This window comes from Rhinolophus sinicus, chromosome 9, assembly GCF_057876585.1.
Source record: "Rhinolophus sinicus isolate RSI-liver-muscle chromosome 9, RSI-T2T, whole genome shotgun sequence".
Lineage (NCBI taxonomy): Eukaryota > Metazoa > Chordata > Mammalia > Chiroptera > Rhinolophidae > Rhinolophus > Rhinolophus sinicus.
In genome coordinates, this window is record NC_142509.1 from 2,248,373 (window position 1) to 2,267,105 (window position 18,733).

Here is an 18,733-nt window from a genome sequence, read left to right on the forward strand (position 1 = left end):
AATGGCAACTGGATTTAGTGCTGAGCTGCGCCCTCCACAACTAGATTGAAGGACAGCGACTTGGAGTTGTTGGGTCCTGGAGAGGCACACTGTTCCCCAATATTCCCCAGTAAGAAAATTTAAAAAAAACAAAACAAAAAAACAAAGAGTCAAGGACAGATGGTTAGGGGTGAGGGATGGAGAGTGGAGATGAAACAGTGCTGCAGAAGGCAGGGAAGAGAATTTCCAGTAAAAGCTTAAGGAGTAAATTAAGAGAGGAGGCATATAAATGAGTCCGATAATACAATGTGAACCCTATGAATTAAATTCAGGAAGTGTTGCCTTTTTGTTGGAAGAAAAGACGTAAGGATTGATGAACTGTTAAGAGATGGGTGCTGAACCAGCCAGACACTGATGCAAATGCTGCCTACTTCTGGGTCACCTTGGGCAGTTAACTTTTCCAAGCTTCAGTGTCCTCATTAGTAAAGGAGATAATATTTGAAACATTGAATTACTGTGAGTGCTAAATGGACTACATGAGATAAGGCATGCAAAACTTTCAGCTCAGTGCCTGGCGCACAGTAAGGGCTCTTGAAGAATGTTAGCTATTATCATGAACAAAAATAAGTTCTATGATTGGGTACATGAGTTTTTGATTCTAAAATGTGAAACTTCAGGAAGCCATGGAATAGATTTCTCTTCAAACTTAGAACCCTCCTTTCCCCAGTAACCATGGTGGTTTCAGAGCAGGAGGATGGGCTAAGTTATTGGAACACTTTTAGGCCCCAAATTATGATTATACTTTTAGGATCATATATAATTATTTTTATAACATTGCATTTTCTTAGAGTAGTTTTTGCTTTCAAAATGTTTACTGTCCTTTAGAGTTAGTTTTTAATTAGGCTTCTACAGAGATTGGAGTTTTACATTAGAGGCTGTGGAGGAAACACAAGAGAAAGGACACATCAAAAAACATCTTCCTGGGAAGTTTACAGTCTAGATTTGGGGAAAGAGCATGCAAAGGAAAAGGAGCAAGAACATACATGAAAGCAACATGTGAACAAGGGCAAAATATTCGTATACACCGAAGCTGTTCTTGCTGAGAGGACCAGAGCTGAAGATTGATCTGGATAAGGTGAATCAATTAGGGATAGTGTTTTGGTCTGATTGATTCCTTTGGATTGTTGATTTCCAGGATTTCAGGGACTGGACCTGGTTCTTCCTTGCTCTAGTTTCTGGTTCACATCGTCCACTGAGCCACTGTCATTCTTCTGGGAGCAGGGGCTGTTTTCCTTGTGTGAATTCAAGGCCTGCCATCATCTGCGCTTTCCAGCCTTATTTTCTAATCGTTTCTCTCAGGCCCTTAAGAGCTGTCATCAAACCCATGCAGTATTTTTTTTCCCTGCTTTGTTCCCAAACTTCCCTAGACTTGGAATGTTCTTTCCCTATGTAAGTCTTGCCTGCCCTTCAAGGCCTAAATCTGACATGGAGTCATTTCTGATCTAAAAAAACCGTAACTGATCTGTAGTCTGTGCTTTCATAGGACTGTCCATGGTTTCCCATTTAATCTCATTTTTCCATGAATTACAGTTAGCTGTGGACATTGTCTTTCTCTCCCACATTAGACTGCAAGCTGCTTAAGAGGAAGGATCCCGTGTTTTCACTCTGGCAGCCTCAGTGTCTGGTGCACAGTGAATATTCACCTGTACATTTGTTAACTTGAATTGCCTCGATCCTTTCCCCTTGGAAACTCTTAAGGCTGGCAGTCAGTCTCCAGCCAAACTTGTTCAAAGACACTTAACCCTGTGGTAGCAAAGTAAGGCGAGGCCTCTGTTCTCCAGAGCTACTTCCTGCTATGCCCCAGAGTGAGTCTGCACATAACACGGACCAATGGCGGCTTGGTTCCCAGTGCTGCCCTATCACTTGGCATTGTGGCAAGAAGGTGAAGCTAATCTTCCTACGCAAATAGGTACAATCGTACAGATTTTCCTGGAAGGGCATGTCGGAGGATAGAGAGCAGCCCTGTGTATGTGCAGCCAGTCTGAAGAGAAGGACTTCTCTTTCCCAGCTTCCAACAGCCACCCTCGGGTTGTGACCAAGTATTCACCAGAGCGTGAGAATAGTTAAGTCACTTGAAAGAAAAACTAGAAAGGCTTGACTAGCTTCATTGCCTGGTGAAATGAAAGTACTGTTTGACTCCCCCAGCCAGCCCATCCCATACCTCTTCCTTCACTGAGCTCTGTGTGGTGTGTACCAGCATCTCTTCATTGCTGGGAGACAGCCGTGTGGAAGCCCTGCAAGCCCTTGGCCCTGCGTTGGTGCTTGTTGATTGACGTCTGCATGCGCGTGTGCTCATCTACTGTCTGGGGAGTGTTGGGCGGCCTTGGCCAGATTCTGCTCTGAGCTGATCTCTTTTCTCTTGCAGTACATCTTTGCAGATGCTTACGCCCAGTACCTGTGGGTCACGTTTGACTTTTGCAGTACTCTCCAAGGCTTTTCCATCCCATTCCGGGCGGCTGACCTCCTGCTGCACAGTAAGGCCCCCAACCTTCTCCTGGGCTTGGACCGGTCTCACCCCAACAAGCAGGTAAGAGAGCTGCTGGAACGCTGTCAGGCGGGGCTCCTGGAATATTCTGTTCTGCCCTCTGCCTGTGTGGACTTCTTGTCCTCTGAGTGACCTCCCTCTGACCCCTCCCTCCTCCTCTCTCAGGCTTAGCCTTTGTAGCTACTGTTTCACTTCCCCCTGGTACTCTCAGTCTGCATCCCAACCATGGAGCAACATGTAACACTTGACAGGCCCTATTAGTTAAATATCTTGCCCTTCTTGGTGCAGATGCACCTTTGTTAGTCCTGGGGGTAAATTGAAGCTCTGGAAATTAATCAGAGAGAGCCAGGTAGAGAAGTCTGAGCTCTGCTGGGATCTCTGGTTAAATTTCTGTTGCACTTTTCCCATCCTCCACCTTAAACATACTGCTTTTGCCTACCATTTATTTGAATTTACTATTAACGTTAATATTCTGTGTGTGTGTGTGTGTGTGTGTGTGTATACGTATAATATGAATGTGTGTATTTTCCTCCTTTGATCCGAATTTGAAGGAAAGGTGAGTGATGAGGAGAGAGCCTGAGTATGATTTATGTTTCAAGGTTGAAACTTGCCAAGTCAGGAATATTGGTCTGGCATAATCCTGTGAAACCTGTGGATCCTATAGGATTGGATTTATCATGAGTTTTGAATGGCTTTGCTTGGAATGTTTTTCTCTTTGTAGGTCCTTTAGCTAAAACATCATTTGTTTCCCTTCACATGCCTTATGGAGTAACCTAAGTGTGGGTGGGGTCAGTGTAGGTGGATTATTGGTATATTTTGCCTCCTGCTTCTTTACACGAGGTTGCTAGGGCCAGAGGAACCCTCAGGTTATGTCTTTGGAAGTTGGGTTGTTTTGGCAAGGTCAGGAAATCAATTACTCATGGCCGTACACTGTGTATTCAGTTGATTGGCTTTGGAACTTTTTGACTCTGTACTTAGCCAGTGTCCTCTCCATACAATTTTAATGATTGGTTTTTAAGGACACTGTTTCCTAGGCAAGAAGTACCAAGTATAATCCTTTTGTTTTTACCCTCATCTGAGGGCTAATCTTGAGTAAGACATACTGTATTTTGCCGTGTATAATGCGCTCCCTGCACACCCAAAACACAAGAACAGATACAAGGTATAAGAAATTTTATGTACCAGTAACAAATTTACGATATTTATGCATCATAGAAGGCCAAGAACCCTTTGTTGTTGCAAGTTCGTCGCAAGTTCAACAAAACCATGATCCTATTCCAGGGTATTATTTTGCATATGGATATCGATATTGATTGTCTAGAGCTACACTTTTAACTTTTAACTCATAAGCATAAATAAAAGAATTAAAAGCATTTATATAGATACAAAAATAGTACCAACCATGTATAATGCACGTCCTTATTTTTCCCTCGCAAATTTGGGCAAAAACGTGCGCATTATACATGGCAAAATAACCATAGTTTCTGATAACCTACCAAGGGAAGACAAATCACAATCACCTTTCCTTCTAGTTTCTGTTGAGGCCTTAGTAACTATGGAGAAGACCGCAAAAGTGCAGACCTGTCCTTTTCTTTCTGCCCTGTTTGCACTTGGAGTAACTGAGCTGGCTTTGGTGACCTTCCCTGCTGGTCTTCACGGGCAGCACATTATTTAAGGTGGGGATTTCAGGAGTGTTTGGTGATGCCATTCAGGCTGTGCATGCCTGTTGCGTCATGACCACTTCTTGTTGCTTTGGTCTTTCCAGCTGTGGAAGTCAGATGATTTTGGACAGACCTGGATCATGATTCAGGAACATGTGAAGTCCTTTTCTTGGTAAGTTGTGCCATTTAAGAGATTTGAATTACATAATCTCCTTTCTTCAGTTCTGGCTCTTTCATGGAGGACAGACCTGCCCTTACCTGAAATGTGAAGCATTTGATTCAGGGAATACATTTTCCAGACCTGGGAATTAGAACTGCAAGTGTAACAGACTCACTGGGGGTGGGGTGGGATGAAAAAGGAAGGTTCTTTGTGAGAGGAGGGCACAGCTTTCCCATTTTTCAATCCACCAGGGAACCCAGCAAAATCTTGAAGTTCTTGCATGTATAAGAGTTTCTAAAGACCTTCATTTTTCAGAGCATCCTATCAGAAATTGGGATTTTTCTCTCTATAAAATCAATTCATTGGTTCATTCATAACATTTTTCTTTTTAATGTCTGCTGAATATAAAACATGCTAAATGCTTTAGGGTATAAGAAGTCGACTAATTTATGGATGTAGTTCTTAAAGTGTTTGCAGGTTAGGAGGTAAGGAAAGACATTTTGTGCACATAACACACATTATGGAAGAAGCTCAGAAGTCACGGACATAGCATGAGAAGGCTTTCCAGATGGGAGCATCATTGACAGCCCCAGGACATGCTCACGAGGTAGGGTGCAGCTGTGGAGGTGTGCAGGCCAGGCATTTTAGACAGGAATAAATGGCCAAAACCCAGACAGGACACAGTGTGGTGCTTAGGTGCTGAACGCTGAGTCTTATTTTTGGACAGTGCGTTGGGTAAAGTTTGGAAAGGGATGTTTGCATCAGAATCTGTAGTGCCTGATAAAGGAATTTAGACTGAATTCTGAAAGCGATGGGAAGCCATTGTAGGTTTTGGAGAAGAAAAGTGAAATCAGAAAGAAAGTGTACTTTAAGAAGTACAGTTGTGGGGCTGGCCCGGTGGCTTAGGCGGTGAGAGCTCCATGCTCCTAACTCCGAAGGCTGCCGGTTCGATTCCCACATGGGCCAGTGGGCTCTCAACCACAAGGTTGCCAGTTTGATTACTCGAGTCCCGCAGGGGATGGTGGGCTCTGCCCCCTGCAACTAAGATTGAACATGGCACCTTGAGCTGAGCTGCCACTGAGCTCCCAGATGGCTCAGTTGGTTGGAGCGCGTCCTCTCAACCACAAAGTTGCCGGTTCAACTCCCGCAAGGGATGGTGGGCTGCACCCCCTGCAACTAGAAACGGCAACTGGACCTGGAGCTGAGCTGCGCCCTCCACAATTAAGATTGAAAGGACAACAACTTGACTTGGAAAAAAGTCCTGGAAGTACACACTGTTCCTCAATAAAGTCCTGTTTAGAAAAAAAAAAGTACAGTTGTTTTTAATCCTAGTTGCTTCTGATCTTTCACTGTTGCATGGATGTAGTGTATAATCTTGAAGACATGACTTTGTACACATGCAGGTGAGTGTGGAGAACAGATTCCCAGGAACAGGCTTGCTGGGTCAGTGGGTCACTCAACCCATTCGTACATGGCAAACTTGATACCTCTCAAATTCACTCTTGACCTTCACCCCCCCACATCAGATCCAAACGTGATGTTCCCCATTTCAGTTTCTGGTTGCTCAGTCCAAGAACTTGGAGTCATCGATTCCTTGTTTGTTTCATCCTTCACATTCAATCTATCAGGAAATCCTGTTGACTCCGCCTTCAATATATGTCCAGGGTCTACTACTCAGCCACTACTTTACTTCAAGCCACCATTGTTGTTCATCAGTCCTCCAAATGGTCTTTTTGCTTCCACTTGTCCTTCTACAGTTAATTCTTAGCACACGACCAGATTGATTCTCTTAAAAACAGGTCAGATCATGTTGGTCCTCTGCTTTGAACCCTTTAATATGCAGCATCGTTTCTCTCAGATTAAATGCCAGGGTACATTCCTACCACAGGGACCCTGGGATAGGCTTCTTTTAGGAGATGTTATTTGAGCAGCCTTGAATGAGGTAAGAGAGAAAGCAGTAACTATATCTTTAGTAAGAGCATTCTAGGCGGAGAAAAACAGCAAGTGCAAAGTCCCTGTGGGGGGTGGAAATAAGGGGGAAGGTGAGGGGGTTAGAAAGCACAGTCAGTAACCACAAGATGGCCACGGGGTTACAAAAGTCAATTTGGGGAATGTAATCAATAATATAAAGATGTCGTAGGGTATCCGATGGACACTTGTCTCATTAGGGAGACCACCTCAGGGATGATGTAGATGCCTGATCACTGCACTGTACACCTGAAGCTGAAGCTGAACAATAATGAATGTCAACTGCAATTTTATACATATATATATATGGTTACAAGAAGTGGAGTACAGCATTAGGAATAGAGGCAGTGGAAATGTAATGGCTGTGTGCGATGTCAGAGGGGTAGTAGATGGGGGGAGGGGGGATATAAATGATTAATGTCTAACTATTACATTGTTTTGTACACCTGAAACTAATAAAAAATGTTAACAACAACAACAAAAAAGAATTATTGCATGCCACCTCAATAAACCTGGTCATGAAATTAAAAAACATAATAGAATAAAAATAAAAGAAGCCTATCTTAAGGATCCTATTAAAATTGCAGCTACTCAGCTACTCTTGTGTCATTCCCAGTCTGCTGTACCCTGATCTGGTCTTTTCTTGCATAGCACTTATCACATCCTAATATACTATTATTATGCTTATTATTTGTTTTTTTTTCTCTTCAAAAGAATAAAAGCCCCGCAAGGGCAGGGACTTTTGTCAATTTTGTGCACTGGTGTGTCCCCAGTGAATGAAGCTTTGAGTTTGTAACTTTGGTAGAGATTGCCAAATTTTCTATAGAAAGTGTCAAATTTGTTCTCATCTCAGCAGCCTAGAATCGTGCCTCTCTCCATGGCCAACGTGTTAGGCGAGAAATAGTATCGCAGTAGAGTTTTAATTTGCATTTTTCTTATTATGAAGGATTTTAATCATCTTTTAACCCACTTAAGGGTCATTTTTATTTCTTTTTTTGTGACATGTCTGTTTATGCTCTTTGCCCTTTTTCTTTGGTGGATTGTGAGTCTTTTTGTTATTTATTTTCAGGAGTTCTTTATGTGAGGTCAGTCTTGTGTGATAGGAGACAGATTGTGTGTTTATATTTTCCAGTTTGTCATTTGTCTTTTGACTTTCACATGTGGTTTTAGTCTTCATTAAACGTAATGGCCCAACAGGATGGCAGATGTCACCTGCGTTTCTTTTAGCCCCGTTTGAAGAGGAGTGTCTTGCAGTTCATATTGCTTCCTTGGTAATTGAGGATGGTACAGATGGAGAGCACAAAGAGGAACCTTCCAGCCAAGTATCTTCAGGCTCTAGTGGTCTTCCTTTTCACAGAGAGCAGTTGTTTCTGACCCTTCTGTTATTTTCCTTGGGCAGAGGTTGTAGAGTTTAATGAAATTATAACCGTAATCTCACCCACATACAACCTCTACCTGAGGAATATACCCTTAGAACTTTCTTTTTCTTTATTTGAATTTTAAAGGCACAAGTTGCTCTTTTATCTCTTCATGGAACCATACATATATTAAGAGGGCAACCAGTTGGATTTCTAAAAAAAGGTACTTCCTGTTTGGTAATTGCTATGTTGTGTCTTCTGCCTCCGTGCAGACATGCACATTTTTAGGGGAAAGGACTGGTTTATTTTAGATAACTATATGTCTGGTGTCAGGGAATTTCAGGCTATTTGGGGGATTTCCCCCTAGGATTCTCCAAATAAGTGAGAGTATAATCTAACTCCTCAAAGAGTAATGGCATACATTTGTTCAACAGTCTTGGCAGGCAGCCTTGGAACAGTGGAAGTGAGGAAAACCAATGATTTATGTTATCCAGAGCTGGAGATCGGCAAGACAGGACAGTGGAAATGCTGTGGGGGAGGGGCTCCAGGATGCTCTGGAGCATCACTTAAGTGTTATGTCAGGCAGGTGAGGGCAGATGACTGGGCTCAGAGATAGAGCAAGGCTTGGAATTTCCAAATGAGGGCAAAGAGTACAGGAAATAGATAAGTAAACATAGGAGGTGGAAAGCTAGCGAATACAAGGTTCAGAAACTTGTAGGGGACCAGCTCTCAGAAATGGGGAGTCCATGTGTGGGTTACAGAAGAGAATTGGGTGAGAGTCACAGCACTGTCTCTAGAGTTGGCTGCTGCTTTTGGCTAGGAAGGAATAATAGAAGTTGAGCTGTTCTCAAAATATCTGAATAAAAGTCCCTTCCTCTCTGCCTTTTTAAAAATAACCAGCAACCTTATTTTAATTTGCATATCCTTTAGGGTAGAGGAAGTACTTGAATCTGTACTTCTGATTGTGGAAGAGAACGTGCGCCCCCTGCCCCCTCCATCCCCCCCACAGAGCGTCTGATGATGGCAGTTGTCTCCCACATAAGGACTTCAGCTGTTGGTTTCTCCAGTGCCTTAGTAAGACTCCATAATAGAGGGCCAAAGTCAAGTCTTCCCCTGTTGTAAAAAGGATGCTCTTTTATTTTCCTATTCTTATCTCCTTTCTCCCTCTTTCCTTTCCTTGCTTTGCCTTGCCTTTCTTTTCCTCCCTCCCTCCTTCCTTCCCTTTTCCCCTTTCTCTCTTCCTTCTTTCTTTTTTAGAACATGCTCTTGACAGTACATCTTTGAAGGAATTTTGTATCATAACCTTCATTATCCTGAAAGCTATTGTGCACATGATGGAACTGTATAAAAGCAATTACATAAGTGAGCCCTTCTGCCTTTTCTTGGGTCATAATAACTGCATCCTCACTCTGAAGCTCTCTTCCTGAGTTTTCCAGTTATTTTTCCTGCTTGGTGAAAATAGTCTGCTTGGCCTTGGTGTTCTTGTGAGTGTTAGGAACCTGGGGCAGATTAGTCATCCTCCCTGCTGTTTGGAGCCATATTTGTGGGGGACCGTAGTTCAGAGATTCTTCTCCAAAGTAGTTTGAGCTCATCACTCTACAGTTTTCAGTGTGGAATAGTCTCCCTAATTATGGTCCATGGATCTAATGCAGCAAGGATCAATTCAGCTAGGAACCCTGTAGGATAAAAAGAAATAGAAGACATGGACTTTAAAGGCATCTGTGCTCTTGGAAGCTCAGACAAACACATTATGGTGAATGAATATAATACAGTGTAATATATATTACAGTGTAGGACAATATAATAAGAAGCACCACAGTATAAAGTATGTAGGCTGATTCAAAATGCATCCAACCAAAGCAGTTTTCTGTTTGAAACTCATATAGAACTCATAAAAAAGGCTTGAAATTGAGTGCTCTAGAGATACATTACCAGTGTTGGGAGAAGGGAAGAGAGCATTAGGGAAGGCTTCCTGGAAGAGGGGAGCTCGAACTGGGCCTCAGAAGATGCATAGGATTTAGAGGTGAAGACCAAAATGTATGTGAGGGCATCCCTGCAGAGGGCTGTGGTGTTGACAGAAGCACAGGGAAAGAAGCGAGCCCTGCGTGTCTGAAGCAGATCAGTATGTGCAAGAGAGAGTTTGTGAAGGAGCCTCATGGGACATGTGTTTGCACTGAATGAATCATGGTTGCACAGATAGGTGACAATAGCCACAGCACAGAACAGACAGAAAGAGAAAGGGCACAAGATGAGGCTCACTGGTTCCTTATGTGGTTTCCTCTCGAGCTGTTCTTCTGAGAACACAGCATCCTGGGGAAATACTCTCCATTCTTCTGAGGTTCATAACTTGAGGCCAGATACTTGCTGACAGCCTAAAATGGTCCATTGCTTACTGATTCCAAGACACTCTGCCTTTTGCTCTTCTTTCCATTTGTCTCAAGCCTGGTCAGAGCTTGCCTTGAGTGGAAACCCAGGATATCTTGAAAACAACAGTAACAACACAAAACACATTACAGATGGCAGTTCCTCTCCCTTAGTACTGAGCCGAGGAGCAAGCAAAGGGATATGTTGGTAGCACAGAGAGAATCATTTGTAGATCCCAGTATGTGGCCCTAAATCCTAGTTGATTGTGTGCTTGGCAGAACCTCCATGCCTCCAATGATTAAACATGGAAATGATGATAACAACTGTTTGTTTTTTTTCCCTTCCTTCCCCTCCCAGGGGAATTGATCCCTATGACAAGCCAAACACCATCTACATTGAACGGCATGAACCCTCTGGTTACTCCACAGTTTTCCGAAGTACAGACTTCTTTCAGTCCTGGGAAAACCAGGAGGTGATCCTCGAGGAAGTGAGAGACTTTGAGCTTCGAGACAAGTACATGTTTGCTACAAAGGTGGTGGTAAGTTGAAGGTACTGAGGAATAACCTTTCTGAGGTGTGGCATTCTGTGATCATGCAGGTGCGTTCGCACAAGCAGGGCCTGGAGGAGCTTGACTGAAAGGTGCGGGACATAGATGAACATTCCCAAAGAGCTTGGAAGGTCCCTGGAGGTCGAGGACTGGAGAAGCTGAGACACCCACTCAGAGGGTCTCTAGGCTCAGGGAATTTGGTCATTTCCCAATAGTCAAGCACCCTTGACAAACACATATTTCTTTGAAATCCCAATGAACTCAGAAAGGTGGGGTGGGGCTCAGTGGCATTTTTCTTCAATCCCACTGCCTGATTTCCTTTCATTTAGGCTGATTTCTTTGCGAATTTTGGACCAATGTTAATTTACATGGCTAATAGAATGTGTAGTCATTGGCTAGTGGGAGTTAATGCTCTAAGAAAAATAGTAATTAAGCTTCCAGCTGTCTGTAAATAGCTTAACTCTCAGCTGCTGGGAAAATCTTTCCCGTTGATTTGATGCATTGGAGCCAGATGCTGAAATAGCTTGCTCATTTAAAATCACAGTTGATTATTTAACAGGACTTGCTTTGCAACTGTATCAAGTTACAAGTTGCAACTATGTTGTCCAGTGTAAAGGAAAACAAGGAGGCCTGGCCAAGAGCAGGCTAGGCTGCTCTCCTGGGGACTAGAAGCTTGCTCTCTTCATGGCGGCTGTTTGCTTGTTGACCTCAGGCTCTGTTGAAGGCCTCTGGTTACTGGGAGGTTGCTCAGCTTTCTATCACTGGTAACCTTATGGACAAAAATCAGATGTAATGTTTTCCTCCAGATTCTCACTTATTTATATGATTGGCAGTTGGCCAGGCAGAAATAAGTCGTTTGGGATGGTGGGGGGGGGCGTAGGGGGGGTGGAGGGGAGAAAAAAGACCCTCCTTAACAGGGAAAAAGGGGTTCCCCATTACATACCGTGTGAAATGTTTTTTTAACCACCAAACTGTGTCAGCTTTTCTTCTGTCAGGATATTTCCCTGAGTCACACTCCCTGGATCATTCCCTTCCTGCCTTGCCTGTCTGTTTTTATCTTTGTCTTACACTCGTACACACACACACACAGCAGCAGCAGCAGCAGCCTAAGAACACAAACATTCTTGTGTTTCCTCAGGCAGGCATGTGGTGGTGGGAATGCACAGGTGAGAAACCAGTCCTGAGGACGTACCGTATGACATCAAGTTGGGCAGTCCTGAGTTCCACTGTTGTCCCCAGTCCTCCAGTGTTCATAAGTCTTTTTGCTTTAGTTTCTTGGGGCTGGATTTTTTGGTATGATTTTAATTTAATTTAAAAGAATAGTGACTGATTCCCAGATTTGTCCTGAGCCAGGGCTGAGGTGGAGAGGTGCTGTGCGTTACCCTTAATCCTGTTACCGTGTTTCCCCAAAAATAAAACCGAGCTGGACCATCAGCTCTAATGCGTCTTTCGGAGCAAAAATTAATAAGACCCGGTCTTATATAAGACCTGCTATTATATTATATTGTATTGTTATATAATATAATATTATATTATATTATAGTAAAATAAGACTGGGTCTTACATTAATTTTTGCTTCAAAAGACGCATTAGAGCTGATGGTCTGGTTAGGTCTTATTTTTGGGGAAACATGGTATTTCTAGATCTCTCACTCAAAAGTCTAAGTTACATTCCATTTGGAGCTTTCTGTGCCATCCATTCTGATCTAGCAGCTATGTCTGTTCTCTAGACATAGGTGATTTACAGAATGCCAGTGGTAAGTTTTTTATTATTCCTGGCCAGTGGTAAGATCAGGGGCTGTATCTGTTTTGATCATCACTCATATAATACCCAGTATCTTGCACAATGCTTGAAACATAGAAGATGTATAGTAGAGTTAAATGAATGTCATCTTTCGCTGCCTAGAGAACATAGGCTAGTAAATTTGCAGGGGGGGGGAGGGGGCATTAAATTATTGGTACTTTGATAGTCAATTCTCAACTCTCTATACGGCTTATTTATTTTTATGGCTGTCATGCGGGGCGGCCTGCGGGTCTCTGCTCCCGCTCCCCACTTAACGCAGGATATGGTGAGGCCAAAAAGGAACACCCACGGAGCCATAGGTAGGGGAGTCATACCACTGTATTCTCTCTGGTGGCACTATACTCTCACTGGAGGCTGGATCCACACTGTCCGCAAACCGCCATCCACACTTGCCAGCCCAGCCGCCATCTTCTTGCTAGCCCCCATTCTTTCTCCTCTCTCCCTCTAGCGTAGCCACAGCAGTTATATTAGTGGCCAATGGCTCACTGGTTACAGCTGACGGCCAACTAGCCACAGCTGATGGCCATGCAATCACAGTTGGCCATTTACTACCTGAGCCAGCACCTGTCTATGTGAGGCCGAGAGCCTGGAAACTACTTTCTGGGGCTCTGCCCCCACAATGGCATTAGTGGCAAAATTGTAGTTAATGTGTTGGCTTCTTCCTTTAGCACATGGATGGGCTACTGGATCCCAATGTCAGTGGTGTTAGCTAGAGAATCTAGGTAAGCTGAGCTGGGCCATCACCTGGAAGTGTTTCTCAGATTGTGGTCTTCGGAGCACTTGCAGCAGCATCACTAGAGCTCACTTGTTGCAAATGCAGATTGCAGGGCCCAAATGCATTATCTTTCCCTGAGCAGCCCCAGAATGCCTAAGAATATCCTAAATTTGAGAATGAGGCCTTCTATATGTAGATGCTTCTGATAATAATTATATTATCAAAGGAACATTTCTCAGTGTGTAGTTTGATGAGAGAAGAAACACAACTGGCAGAGGATGATAAAATGGCTGTTTTCCTCCTTTTATTACACTAGCGTACTAAGCTATAAGGATAAACAACATTGGCCTTGGTTGGATAACCCTGTCAGTAGGAGTGTTGAGCCCTACAAGTGTGACAACTTGTCTAGGGTGTGCCTAGCACTCTGACTGCATGGGTTTAGGGAATTCCGAGTGACTTTAATGTTAAATGGACTCAAATCAAATTGGGAAAACAAGCAACTGATTGCCAAAATCACAGAAAATTGGTATCAGACCATTAACTCTTTTGCTTTCTTCCAGCACCATGAATAATTATAATTCTTTGCAAGTTAGTTTTTTAGAACTTATGGGGACAGCCGTCTGGGTTCTGGACTGGAGCATGGATCCAAGTCTTCAGAACTTTTTGTTGCCCTGTTGGTCCAGCTCTTACTTCATGCGTACCTTTTGTCTGATGCCCTTTGATTTTTTTTTTAACCCAAGTTTAATTTTTATTCCTTGTTTTTTGACGTGAAGTTCACTTGTCTTAGTCGTCCACATCAAAATGATAGGGCCATTAAAGCAACGAGGCACTTTTGCAAACTGACATCAATTTGTTAACGTAGTAATATACAGCTGTTAGATTCTTTCTGGAAGATAACAATAGTTGCCAGAAAGTTGGAGGTAGATGAGGGTTAGCTACCTCTCTATAGCTTCACTACCAACTTGTCATGAAAGCCAGGCTTAGACATTTCTTGCACAAATGTGTGTCACTAAGGAAAGGACCCCGTGTGTGGGCTGCATGGAGTCTCCTTCCTGTTGATGTAGACACGGTTCTAGAGCGGGGATTGGCAAACTATAGTGCGTCACTTGTTTTTGTCAGTTTAGTCTCATTGAGACACAGTCATGCTCGTTTGCTTATGTCTATCACTGCTTTCATGTTACAGTGGCAGAATTGAATAGTTGCATAGAGGCAGGATGGCCCACAAAGTCTGAAATATTTCTATAAGAACCGATACAGAAAGTTTGCCAATCTCGTTACAGAGGCAGGATTCTGTTACCCTTTCAGTTGGCATCAGGCATCAGAATCCTCTAGTGCAAGAGCTTGGCAACTCTTAGGCATTATCCCTAAAAGTTCAGGTTACAGGGTTCCTTAAATTTTTATGCCCTGTTCATTCCAGTGTGTTCTCTTTAGGATATTGTGTCCAATTCACGTGTCTTGCATGCTACTGATCTCCCTAGAGAGCTCATTTATACTTTTCACTATTTTGACCAACCAACCACTAATTTCACAATTGAAAACTAATTTCTAACTTTAATTATGCTAATTTAAAATCTCTAATGTTGATAGCGATAACAGAAAAACTTAGTAATTACTTCAGGATTGTGGGCTTCTATATGAAAGTTGGCTCACCACAATTGAATTGTGAAGTTTAGGATAACTGACCAAAACCGACTGTTAACAAATTATTTTAATTATGATTTACTTAAACATATGCATATATAAAGCTAGGTGTAGGCACCTTCTGTTTATAACTCATATACAACAATAAAACCCAAACATATTTACAGATGAAAAAAATTATAATACCAATACATTTAAAATTATATACTTGTATTGAGATGATTCATCTGCCATAAAATTCGCCCTTTTAAAGTGGACAATTTAGTGGTTTTTAGTATATCACAAAGTTGTACAATGCTCATCACTACCTGATTCCAGAACATTTTCACCACCCTCAAAAGAAACTCCATACCCATTAGCAATACTTCCCATTCCCCTCTCCTCCTAGTCCCTGGCAAACACGAATCTGGTTTCTGCCTATGAATTTGTCTATTCAGGACATTTTAAGTAAAAGGAATCCTATGACATATGACCTTTTGTGACTGTTTGCTTTCTTTCTTTTTTTTTTTTAATTAAATTTATTGGGGTGACAATTGTTAGTAAAATTACATAGATTTCAGGTGTACAATTCTGTATTACATCATCTATAAATCCCATTGTGTGTTCATCACCCAGAGTCAGTTCTCCTTCCATCACCATATATTCGATCCCCCTTACCCTCATCTCCCACCCCCCACCCCCCACCCCCCTTACCCTCTGGTAACCACTAAACTATTGTCTGTGTCTATGAGTTTCTGTTTCTCATTTGTTTGTCTTGTTCTTTTGCTATTTTTGGTTTATATACCACATATCAGTGAAATCACGTGGTTCTCTGCTTTTTCTGTCTGACTTGTTTCGCTCAGCATTACTCTCTCAAGATCTATCCATGTTGTCACAAATGTTCCTATATCATCTTTTCTTACTGCCGAATAGTATTCCATTGTGTATATATACCACAACTTCTTTATCCATTCATCTATCGAAGGACATTTTGGTTGTTTCCATGTCTTGGCCACAGTAAACAAAGCTGCAATGAACATTGGAGCACACGTGTCTTTATCTCTAAATGATTTCAGATTTATCTACTGTTTGCTTTCAAAGTATAATGTTTTCAGGTTTCATCCATGTTGTAGCATGGATCATCAGAATTAATATGTTTTTAAGTTCAGTGCTTCTTCCGTATTTCCCTGAAAATAAGACCTAGCCGGACAATCAGCTCTAATGCATCTTTTGGAGCAAAAATTAATATAAGACCCTGTCTTATTTTACTATAAGACCCTGTCTTATTTTACTATAATATAAGACAAGGTCTTTATTTAACCTGGTTTTATATAAGACCAGGTCTTATTTTACTATAAGACAGGGTTTTATATAATATAATATAAGACCAGGTCTTATTTTACTGTAAGACAGGGTTTAATATAATATAAGACCGGGTCTTATATTAATTTTTGCTCCGAAAGACGCATCAGAGATGATTGTCTGGCTAGGTCTTATTTTCGGGGAAACAAAGTTCCTTCTGTCAGTTCAGATCTCTCGTTGAACCGCTTGTCATGCAGGGTTTTCTCTATTTAGTGAGACAGTCACGCAGGATATGCTGAGGCCAAAAGGAACACCCACGGAGCCATAGATAGGGGAGTCATACACTGTATTCTTACTAGCGGCCAGGTGAGACACATGCAGTAGGATCCACGTTCACCTTTTCCCCTTCCTGCCAACCAACCAACCAACCAATCAGCACAGTCCTGGCAGTTACATCAGTAGCCAATTGGCTAACTGGTTACAGCTGATGGCCAACCAATCACAGTTGATGGTCATTCACTACCTGAGCCAGCACCACCCCACGCGAGGCAGGGAGCCTGGAAACTGCTCTCTGGGACTTTGTCCCCACACCGTTCTAGTTAATCTTTTCTTTTAAGTTATTGTACTTTTCAACTAAAGAATTTCTACTTGTTTCTTTTTTTCCTAATTTCTATTTCTTTATTGGTTTTCTCTATTTAGTGAGACAGTGTTCTCATACTTTAATTTTTGATACATGGTTTTCTTTAGTTCTTTGAACATATTTATCATAGGGGATTTAAATTTTTTGTCTAAGCTCAGTATCTGGCCCTTCTCAAAAACTGTTTCTATTGACTGTGTGTGTGTGTGTGTGTGTGTGTGTGTGTGTGTGTATGGGATATACTTTCCTGTTTGCTTTTCTTGTCATTTTGTTGTTGAAAACCAAACATTTTAAATGATAGGGTGTGGGAACTCCTCCTATCAGAGTACCCCTTCCCAGGATTTTTTATTGTTGCTTTTTGTTATTATTTTGTTGTTGCCTGTTTTGTTTCTTTTGTGAGTTTCCTGAATTAATTTTGTAAAGTTTATATTCTTTATTGTGTATAGCGACTGCAGTGTTTGATAATTTAGCTTAGTGGTCAGGTAATGAATGACAGAAATTTCCTTAAATGCTTTGAACCAGTAAGTCTGGCAGCCCTTGCTGGGGGCCTCTGTGCCAGTGTTGGGGACATGCCTTCAATGCAGTTTACAACTCTGCCTAGGCCTTTGTTTCCTGCTTGTGTAGAGCCTCAAAATTATTAGCCAGACATGAAAGAATAGGCCCTTTTTGGTTCTTTCCTGAATACACTCACAGCTCTGTGTGTGTGACCTTGTACGTTCCCTGGAATATTTCAGAGCTTATCAAAGCCTCTCACGGATGTCTTCTTCCCCAGTTTTTCCTTTTATGCTTTTCAGTTATCCTCTCACTAGCTCCAAATGGCATTGCTTCTCCAGCAGTTGTGATGTTAAACATTTGTCAGTTTTCCATAAATGCCCTGTTTATAGGTCTATTTTTACAGTGAGCTAAATCAGGTTATATGAATAGAAGACCTGAGAATATAGCTTTCAAAGAAGCTGCCAGGCAGATCAGATAGTGACAACCCTCTGGCTGTGGGACAGTTTGGAAGCTCCAAACTTGTTCTGTCCTCCGGTGGCCGCTACGCTGCTGTTTTTCACAGCTATTGTAGCTGTGAAGCTGTGGATTTCCAAGGCTACTGCAGGGCTAGAGAGAAGGGGATAGGATCAAGGCAAGTTGAAATATCACAAAGTTGGCTATTGTTGCTGAGCCTTGGTCATTGTTCTTGAATAAATGCTCCTTGGGTTTTGCATGCCTTTATTTAATTTTCAGAATTCTGAAGGAGGTGGTTTTGAGAATTTTTGTCAAATGTTCTTGTTGCTGTTACAAATGAATGGATTTTGAGTTCCTGCCATTCTGGAAGTGCTTCCAATTAATGTTAACTTTGAAACTTTTTATTATGAACATTTTCAAGTCTACATAAAAGAACAGTTTATGCTGATATGACCTCCCCATGTGCTCTCATTCAGCCTCAATATTATTTTACATTTGCTAATCTTTTTTCACCTGTCTACCCACTACTTATTTTTTCCTGGAACATTTTTAAAGCAAATTCCAGCTGTATCGTTTTATCTGTAAATATTTAGCTATGCACAACATAAGTATGGATGATGGTGTTTTGCTGAAACTTTGTTTTACTGCTTCGAAGGAGAAGGTGGTAGTGAATGCTACAGCCAGGTGATTCTGCACTGGTGTCCTCGTCCACTACATGCCTTGGGGTCCCTCATTCACCCACCAATTTTCTCTGAGAAACTTTCAGTCGAATAGCTAACTGTGACGTCCTTTGGCCTTTGCTTGGCAGTGTGTGTCATTTATTTAGTTTCTTTGTGAAGCATAAATTATAAATGTACTCTCTGGAATTCAGATTATTCAGGTACTTATATTAATTTATTTTTACTCATCAAACATGAAGATACCAAATAAAATACATCTTATCATAAATTCTAGACCCTGTAGTATTGGCATATAAATTAAAACATTTAAATAATTCCTAGTTGTGGGTGAAGTTATGTGTGCTGGTAGATGTATTAACTGGTATGCTTTTCAGGAAGGCCGTTTATACTATCTATCAAAAATGAAAATATTGACTTAGGAATTCTAAGAATGCATCCTGCATATA

The 18,733-nt window shown here is 41.9% G+C and overlaps 1 protein-coding gene across 3 annotated transcripts in view; it reads left to right on the forward strand.

The window, feature by feature from the left end:
* The window catches only part of SORL1 (sortilin related receptor 1), a 162,058-nt gene that overhangs the window by 31,464 nt on the left and 111,861 nt on the right, over positions 1 to 18,733 (forward strand). For all 3 annotated transcript variants that reach the window (XM_019717776.3, XM_088800793.1, XM_074321522.2), the window contains exons 4-6: positions 2,405 to 2,566; positions 4,290 to 4,357; positions 10,393 to 10,573. In XM_019717776.3, the coding sequence (XP_019573335.3) occupies positions 2,405 to 2,566; positions 4,290 to 4,357; positions 10,393 to 10,573 (411 nt within the window). The remainder of the gene's footprint in view (positions 1 to 2,404; positions 2,567 to 4,289; positions 4,358 to 10,392; positions 10,574 to 18,733) is intronic.